Here is a 22,736-nt window from a genome sequence, read left to right as displayed (position 1 = left end):
TGTTGGGACAGAGGGAAGGGTCTCTCCTGGGCATCTCAGAGTCCAGGCCAGTCCATCTGGGGAGATACAATCTGCCAAATAGCCTGGACCTGAGCCATACTGGTCATCACCAGCACTTTGTGTCTGGAAACAGACTGGCCGTCAGTGGAGCTGTTTCAACGGTGGCCTTGTGGGATCTTTGTAACCTGCCCCAGTTAGCAGCCTGGCTGCAGCTCTTTGGAGCAGCTGAGGTTTCTGAACACTCTTCAAAGGCAGCCCATGTAGAGCGCATCACAGTAGTCCAAACGGGATGTAACCAAGCCATGTACCACCATGGTCAGATTTGGCTTCACATGCACAGCTGGCACACAAGTTTTAAATGTGCAAAAGCACTCCTGGTCACATCAGAGACCTGGGCCTCCAGGTTGAAAGCTGAGTCCCAAGAGTACCCCCAAACTGCGAACCTGAGTCCCAAGAGTGTGATCCCATCTAACACAGGCTGGATCCCTATTCCCTGATCTGCCTTCCGACTGACCAGGAGCACCTCTGTCTTGTTTTTATTAAGTTTCAACTTGTTTGCCCTCATCCAGTCCATTACTGAAGACAGACACTGGTTTAGAACCAGGACAGCTTCCTTGGATTGAGGTGGGAAAAGGTAGTAGAGTTGAGTGTCATCTGCATATTGATGACACCGCACCCCAAAAATCTAGACACTCACTTCCAGCAGTTTCATGTATATGTTAAACAGCATAGGGGACAACACAGGACCCTGAGGGACCCCACAGGTCAATGGCCAGGGGGTCAAACCGGAATCCCCCAGCACCACCTTCTGGGTTCGTTCCTCCAGGAAGGAATGGAGCCACTGTAGAACAGTACCTCCAAGCCCCATCCCAGAAAGGCGGTCCAAAAGGATACCATGATCAATGGTATCGAAAGCCGCTGAGAAGTCCAGGAGAACCAACAGGGACACACTGCCGCTGTCCAGTTCCCTGCGTAGGTCATCCACCAAGGCAGTCAAGGCTGTCTCTGTTCCATAGCCAGGTCTGAAGCCAGATTGAAATGGATCTAGAAAATCATCCAGAAACCCCTGGAGCTGGGAGGCCACCACTTGCTCCATAACCTTACCCAAGAATGGAATGATGACAGAAGCTGGTTTAGGACCAGGACAGCTTCCTTGGATTGAAGTGGAAAGGGGTAGTAGAGGTGAGCATCATCCGCATATTGATGACACCGCACCCCAAAACTCCAGATGACCTCTCCCAGCGGTTTCATGTATATGTTAAATAGCAAAGGGAGCTGTTTGACAGTGGAACACACTCCCTCCAAGTGTAATGGAGTCTCCTTTGGAATTCTTTAAGCAGAGGCTGGATGGCCATGTGTTGGGGATGCTGCGATTGTGAGTTCCTGCATGGCAGGGGGTTGGACTGGATGGTCTTTGGGATCTCTTTCAATTCTATGATTCTAACACAGAACCCTGAGGGACTCCACAGGGGTTTGAACAGGAGTCCCTTGGCACCACCTCTTGAATTCATCCCTCCAGGAAGGAATGGAGCCACTGTAAAACAGTATCCCCAAATCCCATCCGAGGGCCCAGAAGGATTCCATGGTCAACGGTATTGAAAGCTGCTGAGAGGTCTAGGAATGCATTTGCACACTTAGAATCATAGAATCCTAGAGTTTGAAGAGACCACAAGGGCCGCCCAGTCTATCCCCTTCTGCCATACAGGAACTCTCAATCAAAGCATCCTCGACAGAGGGCCCTCCAGCCTCTGTTTAAAGATCTCCAAGGTAGGAGACTCCACAATTTTCGATCGAGGGAATGTGTTCCACTGCTCCATCCTCAATGGTTTAGAGGTGATAGGATAGCCCTGTTTAAATATGTGAAGGGATGTCATATCAAGGAGAGAGCAAGCTTGTTTTCTGCTGCTGTAGAGAACAGGACCCAGAGCAATGGATGCAAACTGCAGGAAAAGAGATTCCAGCTCAACATTAGGAGGACCTGAGTGTAGTGGAGTCTCCTTCCTTAGAGGTCTTTAAACAGAGGATGGCCATCTGTCGGGGATGCTTTGATTGAGAGTTCCTGTATGGCAGAATTGGGGGGTTTGGACTAGATGGCCCTTGGAGTCTCTTCCAACTGTTATGATTCTAAGGGGGGGGGGGAGTGGAAAGGTAACTTGTGGAGAAATAAATGGCTAGTCTGGGCTGTGCAGGTACTGCTTATCCCAGATGAAGTGGGCCCTCATTGTGGTTCCCCTTACAGCCCAGACCAGCCACATACTTATCCCTCTGGGAAGATGTAGCAGCCCCTCAAGACCTGACAGCTGCAGGGGAGAGATTCTGGATGCAGCTGAAGAGCCACTCATGGGCCATCACCCCACCCCCATCATTACCCAGATTGTTGTTGTTGTGTGCCTCCAAGTTATTTCTAACATATAGTGAATGTATTATGGGGTTTTCTTGGCAAGAGATGCTTAGGTGAGATTTGCCATTGCTTACTCCTGAGGTCGAGAGCAAGCAACATGCCCAAGGTTGCCCAGCGGGTGTCATGGCTGACCTGGTAGGATTCTTGCCATTAACATTTAGATCCTACTCTCCCCTCAATTTGCTGTTTCATCACTATACAGATGGTGTAGTAGCTTAAGCAATGGAAAACAGGGTTCAGATTCCCTGCATGGCCATGGAAACCCACTGGCTGATCCCGGCTGAGTCACGCTTTCAGCCCCAGAAAACTGTGATAGGTTCACTTGAAGGTCCTCTTAAGTGGGAAACCACGATAAGACACACTAACAACTCAATATACCTATAGTTATCCCCACAATAAATGATTGGGGTTGGTTAGTCTGAGGCGTATGTAAGCACAGACTAAATTGAGAGGAGAGTTCAGAGCTCAAGACAAACTTATCATAGGGTTTTCTTGGCAAGATTTGTATGGAAGGGGTTTGCTACTGCCTTCCACAGAGGCTGAGTGTAACGTGGCCAAGGTGGGTTTCCATGACCGAGAAAGGATTTGAACCCTGGTCTCAAGTCGAAGTACGGCTGGATATCACCTGCTCAGAATAAGATTATTTGATCTTTCCCAGTCTTTAAATAAACAAGATTCCTCTTTTTGCTTGTTCTGGAAGGTAACGTCCAAAGGAACAGTTTCTCAGGCATTTAAAGGTGAAATCCCATATTGTTGCAGGGCTTTTTGTTTGAGGGCTTCTCAAGGAAGAGTAGACAAAGGAGTAGACAAGATTGCCCACTTTAATCAAACACAACTTGACAAATCTGACAACATGAAGCAATTTTTTTATAAAAAGGAACATTCTCAATTTAACAAAAATTATGTTGCCTGTGCAGCAGGACTCAGCTTTAGTTCATCACCAGGGACCCAAATCCAGTTCTTGAGAAACTATTAAAAATGTTGCCCTAAAAACGGGAACCGAATCATGGCTATGCTTTTTGGCCATGGAAGGAGGGAAGGGATGGGAGGGGGGGGGTATAAAATGTGACCCACAAATCACACAATTCCAACCTCTGATTGTTTGGCGTCAAGAGCTCAGTTGTGCCATTGGAATTAGCAGGATTAATTATTCTTTATTAAGGTAAGTTGCTCCACAGTTACGCAACTGTTTCCTCGTGGGGTGTGGACAGACTGCAGAATTCCTCCCTGGGTAAGATTCTTGGTTGATCATTAAGGCAAGTTGGTTCAAAGTTACAAACCCGTTTTCTGTTGGGGTGTGTGAACACATTGCACAATTCCTTCCCATGTAGACTCTTTGTGGGCCATTAATACAAGTTGGTCCAAAGTTACACACCCATTTGCTCTTGATACACTGCTGAGTTCTCCCCATGTAGATTCTTTATCGATCGTATGGCGAGTCGGTCCAAGGTTACAAACCCATTTTCTCTCGGGGTATAGCCACACTGCAGAACTGAAACAGTTTGACGCCACGTTAACTGCCACCACTCTTATCCTACAGAATCCTGTAGTTTGGCAAGGTATTCAGTCTTGTCCATCAGTGAGCTCTCCTGTCTTGCCGAACTATAAATCCCATAGGATACTGTCAGATCAGAGTCATCACAGTTAAAGTGGTGTCAAACTGTTTTACTTCTGTGCCCTTGGTTTTGCAAAATCTGCCTTTTGTGGCCTTCTAGGTGTTCTTGGACTGCATCTCTTATCAGCCCTGCCTAGGGAGCCAAAAGGGAGGAACGCTAAGAGCTGCAGCCCAAACATTATTTCCAAGGCCAAATTCTTGCGTTTGAGGGTTGAGTGGCATTTACAAATCATCTCATGCGCCAGAAATCGAGAGGTTCCTCTTTCGTGCAGCTGAAGGTCACTATTTAGGACCAAAGCTTGGTCTACAAGGAAGACGAAGGAGGGGTGAACTCAGCTTCGCTGGTGATTTGAATCCTGGCTGTGCATCGCCGTTTTGCTCAAAGGACCAAAATGGAAAGATCTTCCATGTCTGGATCGCTTTCCACCTCTCTTCATTCTGAGGAGCTTCTGGAGGGGAAGAGCTTCAGGGCAGGTCCTTCTCCGGTGGCCCCTTAGACAGAATGGCCTGGAGAGCCAAATTTGATCCAGCCTTGCATTTATTGGTTTTCCCTATGTCCGGGTTTTTTTTTGGGGTGTCAAATACAGTTCATGCTTATACGCCCAATTTGTCCATAACCCTTAAGGGGTTAAAACTGTACGGCCCTTGGGATGTTACTGAACTTCAATTCCCAGGTGCATCTACACTGTAGAAATAAAGCAGTTTGGCACCATTTTAATTGCAGTGGCTTCATTCTACAGGATCCTGGGACTTGGTAGTTTGGTGAGGCACCAGCACTCCTTGGCAGAGAAGGCTGAAGACCTTGCTAAACCACAAATCCCAGGATTCCATAGGATGGAGATACAGCACATAAAAGTGGTGTCAAACTGCATTATTTCTACAGTGTGGATGCACCCTATTAGACACCTGGGATATTCCGTTCCTCTGGGAGGTCATGCAATTCCTATCTGGGACTTAAAAGTCTTCAGGAAAGGTTATTCCTAACTAGAGTAGACCCATTGACTCTACTGGTGAATGACAAGTCGACACTTACTCTACTGCTTCAGAGGGTCTAATTTAGGGTGCAGCTATACTGCAGAAGTAATGCTGTTTGACACCAGTTTAACTGCCACAGCCCCATCCTACAGAATCCTGGGATCTGTGTTTTTGTGAGGCTCCAGCACTCTTCTGACAGAGAAGGCTAAAGATTGTATAACACAGGATTCCACATAGGATGGAACTACAGCACTTAAAAGTAGCACCAATCTGCATTATTTCTACGGCGTAGAGCCATTTAGCTCTTACACAGCTTCTCCGTTGTGTGAATCCTCTGACGTGAGTTGAGGTCCAATCTGTGATGGAATCGCTTCCTGTGCTCCATGGCTTTTTGCCACTTCGTGTGTTTTTCGGTGCATTTTATAGTTCCCGCTGTGACCGAAGCACCGTCCACACTCAGGACACTGGTAGGGTTTCTCCCCGGTGTGGGTTCTTAAGTGCGTTCTGAGGTTTGCGCTGTAACTGAAGCACCTGCCGCACTCAGAGCACTGGTGGGGCTTCTCCCCGGTGTGGATTCGCTGGTGCAACTTCAGCTTTGCGTTGAACTTGAATGTCTTCCCACAGTCGGCACACTGGTGCTTCTTCTCCGCTGGGTGGATCTTCCCCTCGTTTCTAATGCGGAGCTGCTCAATGAAATTCCTTTCATACTCTGAAAGGCTCGACTGGTTTCTCATACTGGAAATGAGTGTCTTATTGCCTTCGGGATCATCTCTGAGTGATGGAATTTCCGGCAGGTAAGTCCCTTCGGGAGAAATGAAGGTGACACTGGAGTCCCAATTCTGATTTTCCTCAGTAGGGTTTTTCGGTTTTTCATGCATTTTATTTGTCTCCTTGCAAACACCTGAAGGAATCAAAAGAGGAGCCCAGTTAGGGAACAGTGGGTCTTCAAAGTGGGGAAATTAATCCAATGAATTGTCATTTTGACTAACAATTAAGCAGAAATAAGTGGAAAATCATACATACAGTGGGCCCTCCACATTCGCTGAGATTAGGGCCACAGGGCCCCTACACTAAGTTTTTAACCTGAGAAAACACCTCTCTAGGAATCTGTAGGTTCTCCAGCACAGGTTCTCTATGGTCAACACCTATCAGAAGTTGACCACAGAGTTGTGCTGGAGGTCCTACAAATGCCTAGAGAAGTGTTTTCCTTAGTAATCGCTAAGTCCTCCAGCACAACCCTATGGTTAACTTCCAGCACATCTCCAAAGTGTCCAGAAGCTGCTTCATTGGACCCATCTGTTTGGGCCCTATGACATTATTTTGCTATATTCCTTCATAGAATCATAGAGTTGGAAGAGACCCCAAGGGGCATCTAGTCCAACCCCTGCCATGCAGGAACTCTCAATCAAAGCATCCTCACTGACAGATGGCCATCCAGCCTCTGTTTAAAGACCTCTAAGGAAGGAGACTCCACTACATGCAAAGGAATGAGTGTGTTCCACTGTCAAACAGCCCTTACTGTCATGGAAGTTCCTCCTTCACTTGGAATAACGTTTTTCTTTAAGGTTCTCTGCATCTCTTGCACTCCTTTTTCATGGGCCTTAGCTTGGCTCGGTTCTTCCCTACGGTTGGAAAATGAAGTACCAGAGATATTCCCCAGTAATGTCCCAATGAATTGCTAAGGGGTCATAAATTGGTGGCAGTGAGTCCTTTAGATTAAAGATTGTCTCAAGGGGTTTACATTCAGCTCTGGCAGGAGGAAAGAGAGAGAATCCGTTCACATGAAATAGGAGGGTGGTGTCTACTGGTGCCCTGATAAACCCAAACAAAGGTTGCCACTATATCCAAGTCTCCGTACCTGATGATCTCTTGTCCTCTTTACAGCTCCCGTCACACCCATCGTCCCTTTTCTCCTGCTTAGCCACAAGGTCAGTGTTGGGACCTGGAGGTTCTTTGAAAAGGAGGAGGAAAATAGAGAAGTCACGATGAGAAATCCCACTATAACAATCATTCAGTGATTCAGAGAACAGGTTACCTAATTCATTTATTGGATTTATATCCCAGAATGGGATTCAAAGCTACTTACAATAACTTTAAACATTCCAGCACAGACACTGATTTGCAAAAGCTAAAAAGAGAAATTAAATCTCAGTATCATTAAAAACATGATTTAAGACAACTAAAAACATATTAAATGGTGAATCTAGGCTGGCATTTACACTGCAGAAATAATGCAATTTCATACAATCAAAGAATCATAGAGTTGGAAGAAACACCAAGGGTCATCCAGTCTAAACCCATTCTGCCATGCAGGAACTCTTAGTTGCAGCATCCCCGACAGATGGCCATTCAGCCTCTGTTTAAAGACCTCCAAGGAAGGAGAGTCCACACTTTCCATTGAGGGAGTGTGTTCCACTGTCGAACAGCCCTTGCTGTCAGGAAGTTCCTCCTAATGTTGAGCTGGAATCTCATTTCTTGCAGCTTGCATCCATTGCATTCCATATTCTAGTCTCTGGAGCAGCAGAAAACAAGCTTGCTCCCTCTTCAATATGACATTACTTCAAATATTTAAACAGGGCTATCATATCGCTTCTTAACCTTCTCTCCTCCAGGTTAAACATTCCCAGCTCCCGAAGTTGCTCCTCATAAGGCTTTAAGGTTTCCAGGCCCTTCACCATTTTAGTCGCCCTCCTTTGGACACGCTCCAGTTTCTCAATGTCCTTTTTGAATTGTGGTGCCCAGAACTGGACACAGTATTCCAGGTGAGACCTGACCAAAGCACAATATAGTGGCACTATGACTTCCCTTGATCTAGACACTATACTTTAATTGATGCAGCCTAAAATTGCATTGGCCTTCTTAGCTGCCGCATCGCACTGTTGACTTATGTTCACCCTGTGATCTACTATAGGACTCCTAATTCTTTTTCACATGTACTGTTGTCAAGCCAGGCGTCCACCATCCCATATCTATGCATTTCATCTTTATTTTTTATTTTTATTTTTATTTTTTGCCCTAAGTGTCCTACTTTGACCTAACTTTAACTGCTCTGGCTCAATACTATGGAATTCTGGGATTTGTAGTTTTGTAGTTTTCTGTCAGCGTGCTCTGGTGCTATAACAAACTACAGACCCCAGGATTCCATAGCATGGAGCCATGGCAGTAAAGTGGTATCAAACTGCATTGTTTCTGCCATGCAGATGCAGCCCTACACTGTACAAATAATGCACTTTGCACTTTAACTGCTATGGCTCTATCCTACAGATTTATAGTTTATTGTGGCACCACCACTCATTGGCAAAGACACCTAAGGGCCTTGCAAAACTATAAATCCCAAGATTCCATACAGTGGAGTTACAGTACTTAAAGTAGTGTTAAACTACAGTGTGCCCGCGCCATACGCAGGTGCGCCATACGCGGCCTTGAGCATACGCGCTCAAGCCATGGGGCGTGCGCGGGGCGGCGCGTCCCATTCAATTGAATGGGTGCGCGTGCCCGCGCCGCCGCGCCCGAGCCCCATTGTTTCCAATGGGGCTCAAGCATAGGCGGAATTCGCCTTACGCGGAGGGATCCGGAACGGATCCCCCGCATAAGGCGAGGACGGATTGTATATTATTTGTACAGTATAGATGCACGCCATAATTCCAATAAAGGATTAATATATTTATATACAGGTTTATCTCCCTTATTCAAAATGGATTTTGGAATATTTGCATATACATAATATTTGCATATACATAATCTTGGAGATGGAAGCCAAGTCTAAACATGAAATTCATTTAAATTTTGTATATATCTCATCAACACAACCTGAAGATTATTTTACAATACACAATATTGTTTAATAATTTTGTGCATGAAACAAACTGTGTACACTGAGCCATCAGAAAGCAAAGGAGTCACTCTCTCAGCCACCCATTTGGACAATTTTAGATTTTGGAATACTTTCTGTTTGGGAATTTTGGATAAAGACTCAACCTGGATATATCTACACACAAAGCATACCACTTTACACGCACAATACACCTCCATAATTAAAATGCAAAGGTCTGCCTAAATAAAAGGCCTGCCTAAATAAAAATGTCTCCACTTTAACTGCCAAGGCTTACTGCTCTGGAATTCTGGGAACTGTAGTTTTGACATTTAACCTTTTTTGTTAAGAGAGCTCTGGTGCCACCACAAACTACAGTTCCTACACTTTCACAGCACTGAACCCCATAGCCCATTAAACAGGATTATTTCTACAGTTGTGGATGCAGCCAAAGAAGGGATACCCAAATCTTGCAAATGGGAATGCCATAGGAGCAAGTTGCAGGGAAGAGCTAAAAAGACAGGTTTAATTGTAAAGGGTTTCTATCTATGGGTTTGTGTGCTCCAAGGACTACTCCTTCCAATTCCATGTTTGGTGTAAGAGAGCATCTGGAACACAGAACAGTATTCGTCACCCTCCGTGGCAATCCTAAAATCCACAGAGACCAACAAAGGACAGCAGCTCTCCTGCTTTTTCAGCACTTCCCAGTCCAAGGAACACCTTTACCTGGAGCACCTCCATTCTCATAACTCTCCTCCACGACCTCCATCTGCAGCGTGGGCTCTCCTGGACCCGGGGGGATATATTCCTCCTCGGCAGGAGGCTCAGTCTTAGCAGTCACTGGATTCTGAAAAGGAGACAGAAGACAGGTTTCTGCTCAGTGGAAATGTAAGAATCAGAAGGACAAGAAAGGGTGGTTTGGATGGATGTTCTTCTGAAGGTTCACCAGCTTCCTTGAAGGCATGCAAAGCGTTTTAGGTCACATCTTGGACCCAGTGGGGTCAATAGGGCTGGAGTCACTCAGTGTGGTAACTCATGGTGTCATCCCCCAGCCTCCCAAATGAAGCTCTGCCTCCCCACCTGTGTGTGTATGGTTAATGTCTGCCAAATGTTGACAACAGAATAGCACCGGAGGACCTACAAATGCCTACGGAAATACTTTGTGCAGAAATCTCTAGGTCCTCCAGTGTGACTTTATGGTCAAACTCTGGCAGAGTTGCACATGAGACCCTAGAGATTCCTTGAGAGAACATATGAATCAAATCCATGAATAATCAGATCCACAAGCCACAAATGTGGAGAGGTGACTGTATCCCACAGTCCCACAAGAGGTTCAGCTGCCATCTGTCAGGGGTGCTTGGACTATGAGTTCCTGCATGGCAAGATGGCCCTTGTGGTCTCTTCCAACTCTTATGATTCTCCCTGCCCTTCCCTTCCCTCTTTGAGTGCCTCATTTGCATGTTCTCCTGCTATGCAGGAGCACATGCGCATTAAAATGTTCAAATATAAATTAGCATAACTTGAAGGTAATGAGCTATATATGTAATAGATGTGGAGAACGGCAGGATTTCATAACTGGAAATACAGTCAGCCCTCCCCATAGGCGGCCTATGACTTTTTCAGATGTGATTATTTACTGATTTGATTAGTAAGTGCTCTCTAGGAGCTCTAGTCCAACTCTGCCTGAGGCTGACCATAGAGTCACACTGGAGGACCTAGAGATTTGGAAAGAAAACATTTCCCTAGGCATTAGTAGGTAATCCAGTGCTATTCTCTGGTCAATGTCTGATAGATTCCTAGATAAAATACGTCTCTAGGCATATTTAGGTATTCCAGTCCCACTCTATGGTCAACTTCTGGCAGATGTTGACCACTGAGTTGCAAAGGAATACTGAAATAAGTCATCCCTCCATATCCACACATTCCTTATCCGCTGATTCCACCATCCACTTCTTGAAAATTCTATTTTAAAATACAAATGCAAATCTTGATTTTGCCATTTTGTATAAGGGACACCATTATACTGTGCTATTACATTTAATCAGACTTGTGCATCCATGGATTTGGGTATCCTGGAATCAAAGGATACCAAGGACCCGCTGTATCTTTTAAAATAAATTCAGTACATATATGGTAGAAATGACTATGAAGAGAGGATATAAGACATTTATAATATAGAAATTAGCAAGCCTTGAGAGGAAGTTACAGTTGAAGTGGAACAAAAGTATCAGATGTGAAGACGGTGAATGATTGTTAACTTTTATCATGTTTTCTATTCTGTGTTGAAAATACATATATTGCTTTTTTAAAACAAAGGAAAGTGGCATAGAGTTTTAGTCTTGCAGGCACAGTCTTCCCTCCACATTTGTGGCTTCGAATTTTGCAGATTTGATTATTCACCAGTTTGATGACTATATTCCCTCTAGGAATCTCTAGCCCCTACAGCTCAACACTGCCAAAGCTTCACCATGAAGCCATACTGAAGGACCTAGAAATTCCTAGAGAGAACACTTATCTAGGCATTGGTAGATCCTCCAGTGTGAATCCATGATCAGCCTCTGCCAGACCTTGACCATAGAGCTGTACTGGAAGACCTGGAGATTCCTATAGCGTCACCCAGTGCAGACTGAATTCCCCGCACCCCCTTTGTGACGCAACCACTCAGACCAAAGCACATCAGGACAGAGAAGATTTGCATTTGGTCTTCTACCATTTATCTATGTTGGTTTCAGTCCCAATTTGGGGGGAAAGTGGGATATAAATGCACTCATCCCTCCACATTTGTAACTTTGACTTTTGCGGATTTGATTATTCATGGATTTTATTAATATGTTCTCTCTAGGAATATCTAGGTCCTCCAGTGCAACTCTATGGTCAACTTTAACCCAAAGTTGCATTGAAGTGATTCCTAGAAAACACTCTGCTAGACATTTGCAGCTCCTCCAGTGCAATTCTAAGGTCAATATCTGGCAGGTTCCTAGAGAGGTGTTCTCTCTTAAGTGTTTTTGTTATTTGCAGTTTTTCTACATCCACGGGGGTGCTGTGCCCCTAATCCCAGCAAATGTGGAGGGACAACTGTAAATATAATAATAGTAACAACAACAACAACAACAACACATTTTGCCTCTTTACCTGCTCAATCTTGACATTCAAAGCATTGATTCCACCACAAAGAAAAGGCAGCTGAGAAGGGACCTCCATGACTATTTTGCTCTCTCCGACTTGCATCGCATCTCCTGGGAGAAGAATAAAGAAGGTGGGAAAGTCCATCATCCCCTCTAAATGTTCTCATTTCTTGACTAAAGTCAAGTCTCCTCCTACATAAGGGGTGGACATGTGGCCCTCAGGGCCATTTTGGGGGCCCCTAGGAACTGACAAAACTAACTCTGAGGATTCCTTGCCTAAGAAAACTGTGACATTCATGGGGTCCCCATAAGTTGACAGATGACTTGAGGGTCCATAAACACACATGCCTTCTGGAACTTGGAGATGGCAAGATGGACAGGTTACAAGAGATCCATCATCAATTATCTGAAGGTGTTTCAAGGAACACCAGTGTCTCTTGGTTACATTTCAGAGGAAGGTAAATGGCAAAACCGCCTCTGAGGACTACCTACCTAAGAAAATCCTACAAAATCCGTGGAATCACCCTAAGATGCACCAGATCCCATCTCATCTTGGAAGCTAAGCAAGGTCAGCCCTGGAGTACTTGGATGGGAGACCACCAACGAATGCCCTGGAGGCTCTATTTCAGAACAATTGGCAGAACCACCTCTGAGGACTCCTTGCCTAAGAAAACCCTTTGAAATCCATGGGGTCGCCATAAGAGGCACCAGATCCCACCTCATACTGGAAGCTAAGCAGGGTCTGGCCTGGTTAGTACTTGAATGGAAGACCACCAATGAATACTGGTTGCTGGAGGTTCTGTTTCTAAGGAAGGAACTGGCAAAACCACTTCTGAGGATTTCTTGCCAAAGAAAACTCCATGCAATTCATGGGGTCACCATAGGATGCACTGGATGCCATCCCATCTTGGAAGCTAAGCAGGGTCCATCCCATAGTCCTTGGATGGGAGACCACCAATTAATACTGGGCACTGGGGGCTATTTCAGAGGAATTTGCAAAACCACCTCTGAGGGATCCCTTGCCTAAGAAAACCGTAGGAAATATACTCTAAATCAAGAGGCAACATGGAGACATATAATAAACACAGATTCCCTCTGGAACCTGGAGAAGACAAAATGAAAAGATGACAAGAGATCCATTTTCAATTATTTGAAGGATTTTCGAGGAATACTGGGTCCTGGAGGCTCTGTTTCAGAGGAACACAATGGCAAAACCAACTCTGAGGATCCCTTGCTTAAGAAAACCCTGTGAAAAATTTATGAGCATAAGTCGACAGTGATTCCCATCTCGGGATGAGAGTAATATCTATTACTATTATTATAACTATTACTGTTTAATGTGTTGATTACTTCTGAAAGACAGTGGTCCCTCCACATTTGCTGGGGTTATGGGTGAAGGACCCCCATGAATGTGGGATAAACCACACATAAAAAAGCACAACAGTGGTCCCTTCCCTTACGCGGGGATCCGGTCTGGACACCCCACATAAGGGAAATTCTACGTATGCTCAAGGCCCATTAAAGACAATGAGGCTCTTGTGTGTGGCAGCGCACTGTGTGCATGCCATGGGCATGTGCCCCATTATTTTTCCTGGTGTGCAGTGCCACTTTTTCCAGCATATGCTGGAAGCCACATAAGGTGCACCCGCGTATGATGCAGGTGCACTGTATTTTTTAAACCTAAGGAATTTCCAGGTTCTCCAGTGCAACTCTATGGTCAACATCTCCCAGACATTGATCACAGAATTGGGTTGGGGCAATGCAAATGCCTAGTGTTTTCTCTAGGATCTTCTCGGTGCTCCAGCACAACTCTATGGTCCATGTACGGCTGAGGTGCGCTGAAGGACCTAGAGATTCCTAGCGAGAACATATTAATCAAAACTGCAAATAATTAAATCCACAAAAATCAAAGCTGCAAATGTGGAGGGCCAACTCTATTATTATTATTTCAAAAGTTAAAAGTCAACATATTAAGCAGTAATAGTAATAATACTAGTAATAGATATGGTTATTAGTATTATTAAACTATTTCAAAAGTAAAAAGATCAACAATTAAACAGTAAGAATAGTAGAAGGTATTATTATTATTAAACTATTTAAAAAATATTTTAAATAATTTTTAAATTATTAAAACTATTTAATAATTATAGTAATAATAGTAATTCAAAGATATAGCCATCTTAGTCTGTACAATCAGTAGGGAGAGAGATCTTGTACGTTTCGTAGATTTTTGAGTAAGTAAACTGAAGCCTATGAAAGCTCATGCTGCCAACTTCCTTCTTTCAGTTAGTCTCAAAGGTGCTGCAAAATCTCTCTACATAATAATAATGACAGTAATAGATATTATTTTTATTATTATTAACATTTGTTTTAACATGAGTATTGTTTATTTTTTCAGCTTTTGCAATTAATATTTTAGTTTTATCCTTTTTAGAGTAAGCCGTCTCGGATCCCATTTTGGAAGAAAGGTGTGATATAAATCAGATAAATAAAATAAAATATTAGTAGTAATATCACCACCACCAACAACCTTTTAAGTATACCCTGCAAAGTATTTCCCACCAAACTAGGTCTCAAGGTGGCTCACAATTAAAAGGAACGGAAAGATCATCCAAATTAGAATAAAAGTAACCCACCAACCGTCTCTCGCGTTCTGGACGGACTCATTCAGGGAAATATGTGATGCCATATCTGAGCTGCACAGGGCTTTATAGATCATAATCAGCACTGTGGATTATTACCGGCGACGGACAGACATACAATGGAGCTGTCGCAACAATGGAATTGTACGGTCACTGCCACCACACAACTCCTTTGCGCAAACCATCGGGCAGGATTTTGGGAATAAAAGAGGCTGGCTGTATAGGAAGCTGCGCAAATCCCTACCTCGAGTTGTAGTGCTTTGGTCCTTTGTCGGCACAATCTTCCGTCTGGCATTGGATGGATCCTTCCTCATCTCTGGGAGCTTAGTGGCCATTTCAGGTAACTCTTTCTGGACCTATACAGAGGAATAATTAGCCAGCTAATTGATAATTAGTGAGAATCAATGGTCAACATCGGTCAGAAATTGCACCAGAGGACCTACAGATTCCTAGAGAGAAGACGTCTCTAGCCATTTGTAGGGTGTCCAGTACGATTCTATGGTTAGCATCCAGCCAATATTGACCGTAGAGTTGTGCTGGAAGACCCTGAGATTCCTAGAGAGATGCTCTCTGCATTCTTTTCACTTTTGCTAGGATCCTGCAAAACTAACCCCAACTAAACATAAGGAAGAACGTCTTTAATGTGAGAGCCATTAGACAGTGGAAGGGATATCTTTGGACGGTGGTGGGCACTTCATCTTTGGAGGACTTTAATGAGAGCCTGGAATAGACATCTCTCAGAGTGGTTTAAAGCTGTGTAACATTGCCTGGGAGGGGGCTTCACTAGATGACCCTTGGGGTCCCTCCTAATTCTAAGAGTTAGTAAAGCCTATGGGACTATACAAATAATAATAATAATAATAATAATAATAATAATAATAATAATAATAATAATAATATTCCATGATACGATGAAGCTCCAGACTCAAGAAGACCAACCACTTACAAAGACAGAGATTCCAACTAAACGTCAGGAAGATCTTCTCCATTGTAAGATCTATCTGACAATGGAATATGAATTACCTCGAAGGGTGATGGATTATCCACTTCTTTGGAGGCCTTTAAGCTGATGTCGGATGGACATCTTTCAGGAGTGTTGCAGAATCATAGAGTTGGAAGAAGCCCCAACGGTCATCCAGCCTAACCACATTCTGCCATGCAGGAACTCTCAATTGCAGCATCCCCAACAGATGCCAATCCAGCCTCATCTTAAAGACCTCCAAGGAAGGAGACTACACCACAATCTCCATTGAGGGAGTTTGTTCCACTGTTGGACAGCCCTTACTGTCAGGACATTCCTCCAGAAAACAATGCCATCGGCCAGGGATGCATGGCCATCCAGCAGAGTTGGGGTCTCTTCCAACTATGATCCTACCCACTGTGGTCCACACTCCCTGCACTCCTCTAGTGGCGCTCCTGGAAGGTTAACACTCACCTGGATTCCTTCGGCCTGGTCAAGGAGAAAGCGTTCGGCCAGCGCAACCGCTTGAATGCTGCTTTCCGGCTCCCGGCCCCTGACCCAGCCCTCCATCTCGGGGGGCAGCACTTTGAGGAACTGCTCCAGGATCACCAAGTCCACGATCTGAGCCTTGGTGTGTTTCTCTGGCTTCAGCCAATCGAGGCAGAGGCCGCGGATCCGGCTGCAAACTTCTCGGGGTCCCCCAGACTCCTGATAGCAAAACGTCCGGAAGCTGCGGGCTTGGTCGGCCCACCGGCTATGGCTTCCCTCCATGACTTCCCGGACCGACTTCCCCCAAAAGTCCTCATTGCTTGGAGCCTCTACAGGGTCAGAGCCCCTTCTCACTCCCCGAGACCCGGATGGTTCCCTCTCCGTCTTCATCCTTGGAGGCACAATGGGAGTCGGAGACCTCCACTTTCCCGTCGCCACTTTCTTTCTTGACAAGGTCCCAGCAGAGATCTGTAACGCTCTGACACTCTGCAAAAGAGAAGACCTCATTTACAGTCGGGAAATTCTGTTAACACTGGGAGGTACTGGTCTTGTAATAGGATTCCTTTCCAATGACTGTATATTATGTGCATGTGAAATATACTGACATAGGAAGGGAATATATACAAATATTCAGCCACTGAAAAGAAATACATATAGATCTCTTGTAATAGGATTTCTTTCCAATAGTTTTATGTGTGTGTATGTGTATCACTTTAGGATTATTTATACACACACACACACAAACAGAAAGTGGGCCCTCCATATTCAGCATGGATAGGGGTGCAGGACCCCCGTGAAAGTGGAAAAACTGCAAATAAAAAACCAAACACATTTCTTTACCCGAGAGAATACCTCTCTAGGAATCACTAGGTCTTCCAGTGCAACTTTTGATGGACGTTGACCACAGAGTCACGCTGGAGGACTGATTGATGCCTAGAGAGAACGTATTACCATATATACCCGACTATAAGTCGAGGGCAGGTTTTTAGGGCCAAGATTATGGATTTTGATCTGATGCATGGATAAGTCAAGCTAAAACCTAGGGGTCTGTAACAATGAAGCAAAGGGAAATGATGTCAAAGAATATCCAAAATTTTGGCAGGCATAACTGTTTGTGTTCACCATAAAGGCTGGATGGATGAGAGAATAGAGAGGGTTCCAGTGCTTCTTTTAGGTATTGGCAGGACATACTAAGCTCTTGACTTCTGCCACTCTCCTCAGAGAATGGGGTGGTTCCTTTCTTTAAAAAATAAGAGTTAAAGTACAGTATTTACACACACACACACACACACGCACACACACATATATATGCATACATCTATATATGTACTTATATACAATGACCCATGGATAAGTCGACCCAAGTTTTTGGGGTCAAATTTTTGACTAAAATTTCTAGACTTATACATGAGTATATACTGTGGGCCCTCGCCTTACGCGGGGATCCGTTCTGGATCCCTCTGCGTAAGGCAAATTCCGCCTATGCTCAAGCCCCATTGTAAACAATGGGGCTCGTGCATGGCGGTGCGGCTTGAGCTCATATGCTCAAGCCGCATAAGGCGCGCCCGCATATGACGTGGGCGTGCTGTACAGTAAACAAGTCCATGAACAATCAAATCTGCAAAAGTCAACTCCACAAGTGTGGAGGGCCGACTTTACATATATATAAACACATAAACACACACATGTCCTTTTAGGATTCCTTTTCAATGGTTGTATAGAATCATAGAATCGTAGAGTTGGAAGAGACCACCAGGGCCATCCAGTCCAACCCCCTGCCATGCAGGAAATCCAAATCAAAGCATCCCTGACAGATGGCCATCCCCATCCAGCCTCTGTTTAAAGCCTCCAAGGAAGGGACTCTATCACCCTCCGAGGAGTGCATTCCACTGTCGAACAGCCCTTACTGTCAGGAAGTTCTCCTCAATGTTCAGGTGGAATCTCTTTCTGTAGCTTGCATCCATTGTTCCGGGTCCTGTTCTCTGGAGCAGCAGAAAACAGCTTGCTCCCTCCTCAATATGACATCCTTTCAATATTTAAACAGGGCTATCATATCAACCCAACCTTCTTTCTTCCAGGCTAAACATCCCCAGTCCAGTCGTTCCTCATAGGGCATGGGTCCAGACCTCCCCTTTATATTTATTATACACACATACAGTGTGCTTTTCATATGTGTGCCTGTTATACGTTGGCTTTCAGCTTTGGCATGCACAAGCACAATTGTTTTCAATGGGGCTCGAGCCATGCAGTGTTCGCTTCGTGGGGGGAGGGGTCCGGAACGGATCCCCCGTGTACGGAAGGGCACACTGTACACACGCGTCCCTCCTCATTTGTGGCTTTGACTTTTGCAGATTTGATATTCACGGTTTTAATTAATATGTTCTGTCGGGGAATCTCAGGTCCTCCAGTGCAACTCTATGGTCAACTTTAACCAAGTTGCTCATGATGGGCCTAGAGATTCCTAGGAGAACACTTGCACTAGGCATTTGTAGCCCCACGTGCATTCTATGGTCAGTGTCTGTCAGACGTGTCAGAACTCCAAAGCCAATTACTTCAATTCACATTCACTGTAGTTACTGCTCATATTATTGTGTAATTGCTTTAGCTGTAGTTCTGCCTGCTTCACTTGGGGAAGGGGATGCTAGCTAGCTGGTGCTTGGGAATGATTGCGGTCTAGGATTGGAATGTACTGTTTAATTAGCTGGAGACCTCTGTGAAGCTTGTCCAAGGTCAGGTTGGCTTCTCAGGCCTAGCTGGCCTGGGAAGCAAGGGGAGGAATTGGGGGACTGGCTACAGGAAAAAAGGGTGGGTGCTGTGTGCTTTTAACTTAGGGTTTGAGGCTTGGCTGTTAGATTTCACTGAAAAGTTCGTCTGGTCACATCTGCTTGTATTTCAATAAACTTCACTGCTTTTAAGCAAGTTGCTGTTGTTGGATTTTGGTGGAAGTTGTGCGATCTTACAGACGTTGCCCACAAAGTTGCCCTGGAGACCTAGAGATTCCTAGAGAGGCCTCTCTCATGTAAAAACATAGCGTTTTTGTTATTTGTTGTTTTTCCACATTCACAGGTCCTGTGCCCCTCACCCAGTGAATGTGGAGGGACTAGTGTACAGAGACAGACAGACACACACATGCCCACCCCTCTATTCTCTGGGGTGAGGGTGCCGGGTCCCCATGAACGTGGGGAATAAAACGCAAATTAAAAACACAACAACACTACTTTTTATGCTAAGAGATGCCTATCTTGTTCATCCAGCTCACACTCTATGGATCAATATCTGACTAGAGATTGCCCTGGAGGACTCACAAATGCCTAGAGCGGTGTTCTCTCTAGGACTCTCTGGCGCAGTTCTGGCAGATGACCATAGAGTCATGCTACCTATTAAACCGCCCTCCATACTGTAATCAAATCCACAAAGTCACAACCACAATATGTGTGCATGATACTATAAGCGTATAAAGTGTTTCATTTGTTTTGGAGGCATTTTTAGATTACTTTTTTAACTTTCCTTATATTTTGGGTTTTTTTAAACTTAATTTTTAAGGGAATCGTGGCTCGTATAAAGTACTAGATTTCATTTGTAATTTTTAAAAAAATAATTACTTTTCTTATGTGTTTTGGGTTTTTAAAATATAAAACTATGGCTTGTATAAAGTATGGACACTTCATTCTTTTCATTTTTAAAAAAATTAACTTTTAGGGAGCCGTGGCTTCTATAAACGGCGCTAGACATCGGATTTGTTTTTGCTTGTCAAAAATTATTTTAATTGCTTACATTAATTTTTTTAAATTTTAGTTTTCTTTAAAAAAACGAATTTTTATTTAAATATTAGGTTTTTTAAAAAACGGTTACGTGTTTTGTTGATTTTTTAAATCGCTTTTTTTAACCTTTCTATGCTTTTATCTTTTAAATCTGTGCTTTTTAATTCTATGCTTTTATTTTTTTTAAAAAAAAGATTTATCTTTTAAAAACCTGTTTTAACTGCTGCTAGGTCCCCTTTGCTGCATCCGCACTGCAGAAATAATCCACTTTGACACACCTTCGACCGCCATGGCTCCATGCTATGAAACCCTGGGAGCTGCAGTTCTGTGAGATGTTAGATTCTCTGCCAGGGAACAATATTCCCTCCTAGTTAGCCTGGGTTTCCCTTTTCCTTGTTTTTATCTTGTTTGTTTGGTCCTGTTTCGGAGGAAGGCAGGATATAAATCTAATAAATAAATAGGATTTGTGTTTCTAATATGAAACTCTTACACCGCCCCAAGAAAAAGGACAAGAACGTTTTAATAAGCAAATAAATAACTTTTATAGGGATTTTCCCTCCTTGCTTCTCTGTACAGTGGTACCTCGGGATACGAAATACCCAGGTTACGAAATTTTGGGATACGAAAAATCCCATAGGAAAACATTGTTCCGGGTTACGAATGTTTTTTCGGTTACGAAAAACTTTTGGTGCTTTTTTCGGCTTTTTCGCACGGAATCGCGGCTTTTCCCCATCGCCTATGGCAATCGGCTTACGAAGGCTTTTCGGGTTACGAACGGTGCCCGGAACGAATTATTTCGTAACCCGAGGCACCACTGTTACATCCATTTATGTTACTGGCCTCCCTTAATTAATGATACAAGATTATATATAATGACATATTATTTGTGTGTGTGTGTGTGTGTGGTGTATAATATGCTAAAATAATTTTTGTATTTGCCTTTGGAATATTTTTTTAATTATTATACTATATAAATTATTTATTAATACTATACCCAGTGGTCCCCCACATTCGCCGGGGTTAGGGTGAGGGACCCCCGTGAATGTGGCCAACACTATTCTTTTAAACTGAGTAGAAGACCTTTCTAGGATCTCCAGGCTCCAGGCAACTTTATGGTCCATATCTGCCATATTTGGTCAATATGGGTCAATATCTGCCAGCTGCAGAATCAAGCTGAAGGACCTACAAATGCTGGAAGTGTTTTGTCTGGAAACTCCAGGCAACTCTATTGGTCAAATTCCAGCAGATTGTGCTGGAGGACCTGGCTTCCTAGGAGGAAAACATTAATCAACCGCAAAGCAGAGCGTCAAAAGCAAGCCACAAAGTGGAGGACTATGTTAGAGTATTTTGATGATATCGTAATACATGTATTAATTCTATTATTTATTATTTATCTTATTATTAACTATACTATCGTGCTAGATTATATAGTATAATTTAGCATACTATATAATAAATTAAATAAGCATTAATATTATAAATGCTATGTTTTACAGAAAACGTTTGGGGCTCCTTATTATTATCTGAAATGCTCAGGACCAGAAGTCTTTGGATTTTGGAATATTCAATCTACATAAGAAGCATTATCTTGGAGATGGGACCAGATCTAAACACAAAATTCATTTATGTGTCTTATACCTTTATACTGTAGCTGAAGGCAATGTAGACATAATGTTTTAAATACTTTTGTGCAAAACAAGGTGATGCTTCTCAGCCACCCATCAATATTCAGATTTCGGAATTCCAGGTAAGGAGAACTCCGTCTGTAAAGAAAAAGAAATGTCAACGCTGAATGTCATGTAATTGCTGTGAAACTATTTTCCTTCGCGATAAGGGAACCGGAATGTTGGATGTAAGGAATCTCTTAAATATCATAATATAATAACAATAATAATATATTAAAGTGGGGCTCAGCTTTGCAGGACCAGGGGGGACCCAATTTTGCCTCTCTCTTTTCCTTCCTGCATGCATGCTGGGGAGAAAATCAAGAGAAAAGACATCTTTAAATGCAAGAAAAATGCATCCTAAAGAAATGCAGGGGGAATGCTGAATGCTTTAAATGCTGAGCTCAAAGAAGGGGAAGGCAAAATGCTGCCAAAGTGCAAGAAAAATGCATGCCAAGGGAAATGCATGCTATAAATATCCAAAGAATGGAAGGGGAAATGCAGCCTGGGTGTAGGAAAAGCGTGCCAGAACAATGCATACTAAGATGATGATGATGATGATGATTATATCCCGCCTTTCCCCCACACTTAGGGACTCAAAAGGATATGAGTTAAGGAAAGACATGCTATCAAAGTTAGCATGTTAAAGCAATGGGAGGGGGAAATGCATGCCATAAGTGCAAAGAATGGCTGCCATTGCCAAGGGAAATGCATTTTAAGGAAATGCAAGCTATAAATCCTAGATACTTTGTATGGAATGGAAAATGCCTGTCAAAAAGCAAGGAATGCATGCCAAGGGAAATGCATTGCCAAGGAAAACTGAGAGGGAATGCATGCTAAGGATGGAAGGGGAAATGCATGCTGAAAGCAGGGTCCAGCATCGCAGGCCAAGGCAGTGCCAGGGGGTATTGCAGCCCAGGGAGAGGGCAGGGAAGGCAAGGGCTGTCCCGGGGAAGGCGGTCTCCTTCCAAAGCGCAGAGGCTGCTCAGGGAAAGGCAAGGCAGGGGAGAGGAAGGGGGCTTGCAAACCCCTCCATCCAGAGATTGCAAACAACACTGACTTAATCCCAAAGAGGAAGGAAGGGAAGCTGGCGGAGCTACTACTGCACCCCGAACTCCTCGTCCTCCTCCTCCTCAGGCCCAGGGCCGAGGATGATGGGGAGCTGCTGCGACTCCGGCCCTGAGGTGTTAAAACTAGGCAGGGAAAACAAGCCAGAAATGGAGGCAGGGGCGGGGCAGCAGGCCTCCCTCCAATGGGGATCCAAGGCACCCGGGCCGACGTCACCGGTTGCT

The 22,736-nt window shown here is 44.1% G+C and overlaps 1 protein-coding gene across 1 annotated transcript; it reads right to left on the bottom strand.

The window, feature by feature from the left end:
* Positions 1-3,250: 3,250 nt before the first annotated feature.
* LOC121922991 (zinc finger and SCAN domain-containing protein 31-like) lies at positions 3,251-16,505 on the bottom strand. Its single transcript, XM_042453039.1, has 6 exons — positions 16,005-16,505; positions 14,814-14,925; positions 11,935-12,038; positions 9,529-9,649; positions 6,850-6,942; positions 3,251-5,892 (listed from the first exon to the last, which is right to left on the bottom strand). Exons 1-6 carry the CDS (start codon positions 16,407-16,409, stop codon positions 5,297-5,299), a joined length of 1,431 nt encoding a protein of 476 aa, XP_042308973.1. The 5' UTR covers positions 16,410-16,505; the 3' UTR covers positions 3,251-5,296.
* Between the last annotated feature and the right edge of the window lie 6,231 nt (positions 16,506-22,736).

The sequence above is a fragment of the Sceloporus undulatus genome, chromosome 2 (assembly GCF_019175285.1).
Source record: "Sceloporus undulatus isolate JIND9_A2432 ecotype Alabama chromosome 2, SceUnd_v1.1, whole genome shotgun sequence".
Lineage (NCBI taxonomy): Eukaryota > Metazoa > Chordata > Lepidosauria > Squamata > Phrynosomatidae > Sceloporus > Sceloporus undulatus.
The sequence above is the reverse complement of the archived record's forward strand: the minus strand, read 5'-3'. Positions and strand labels throughout refer to the sequence as shown.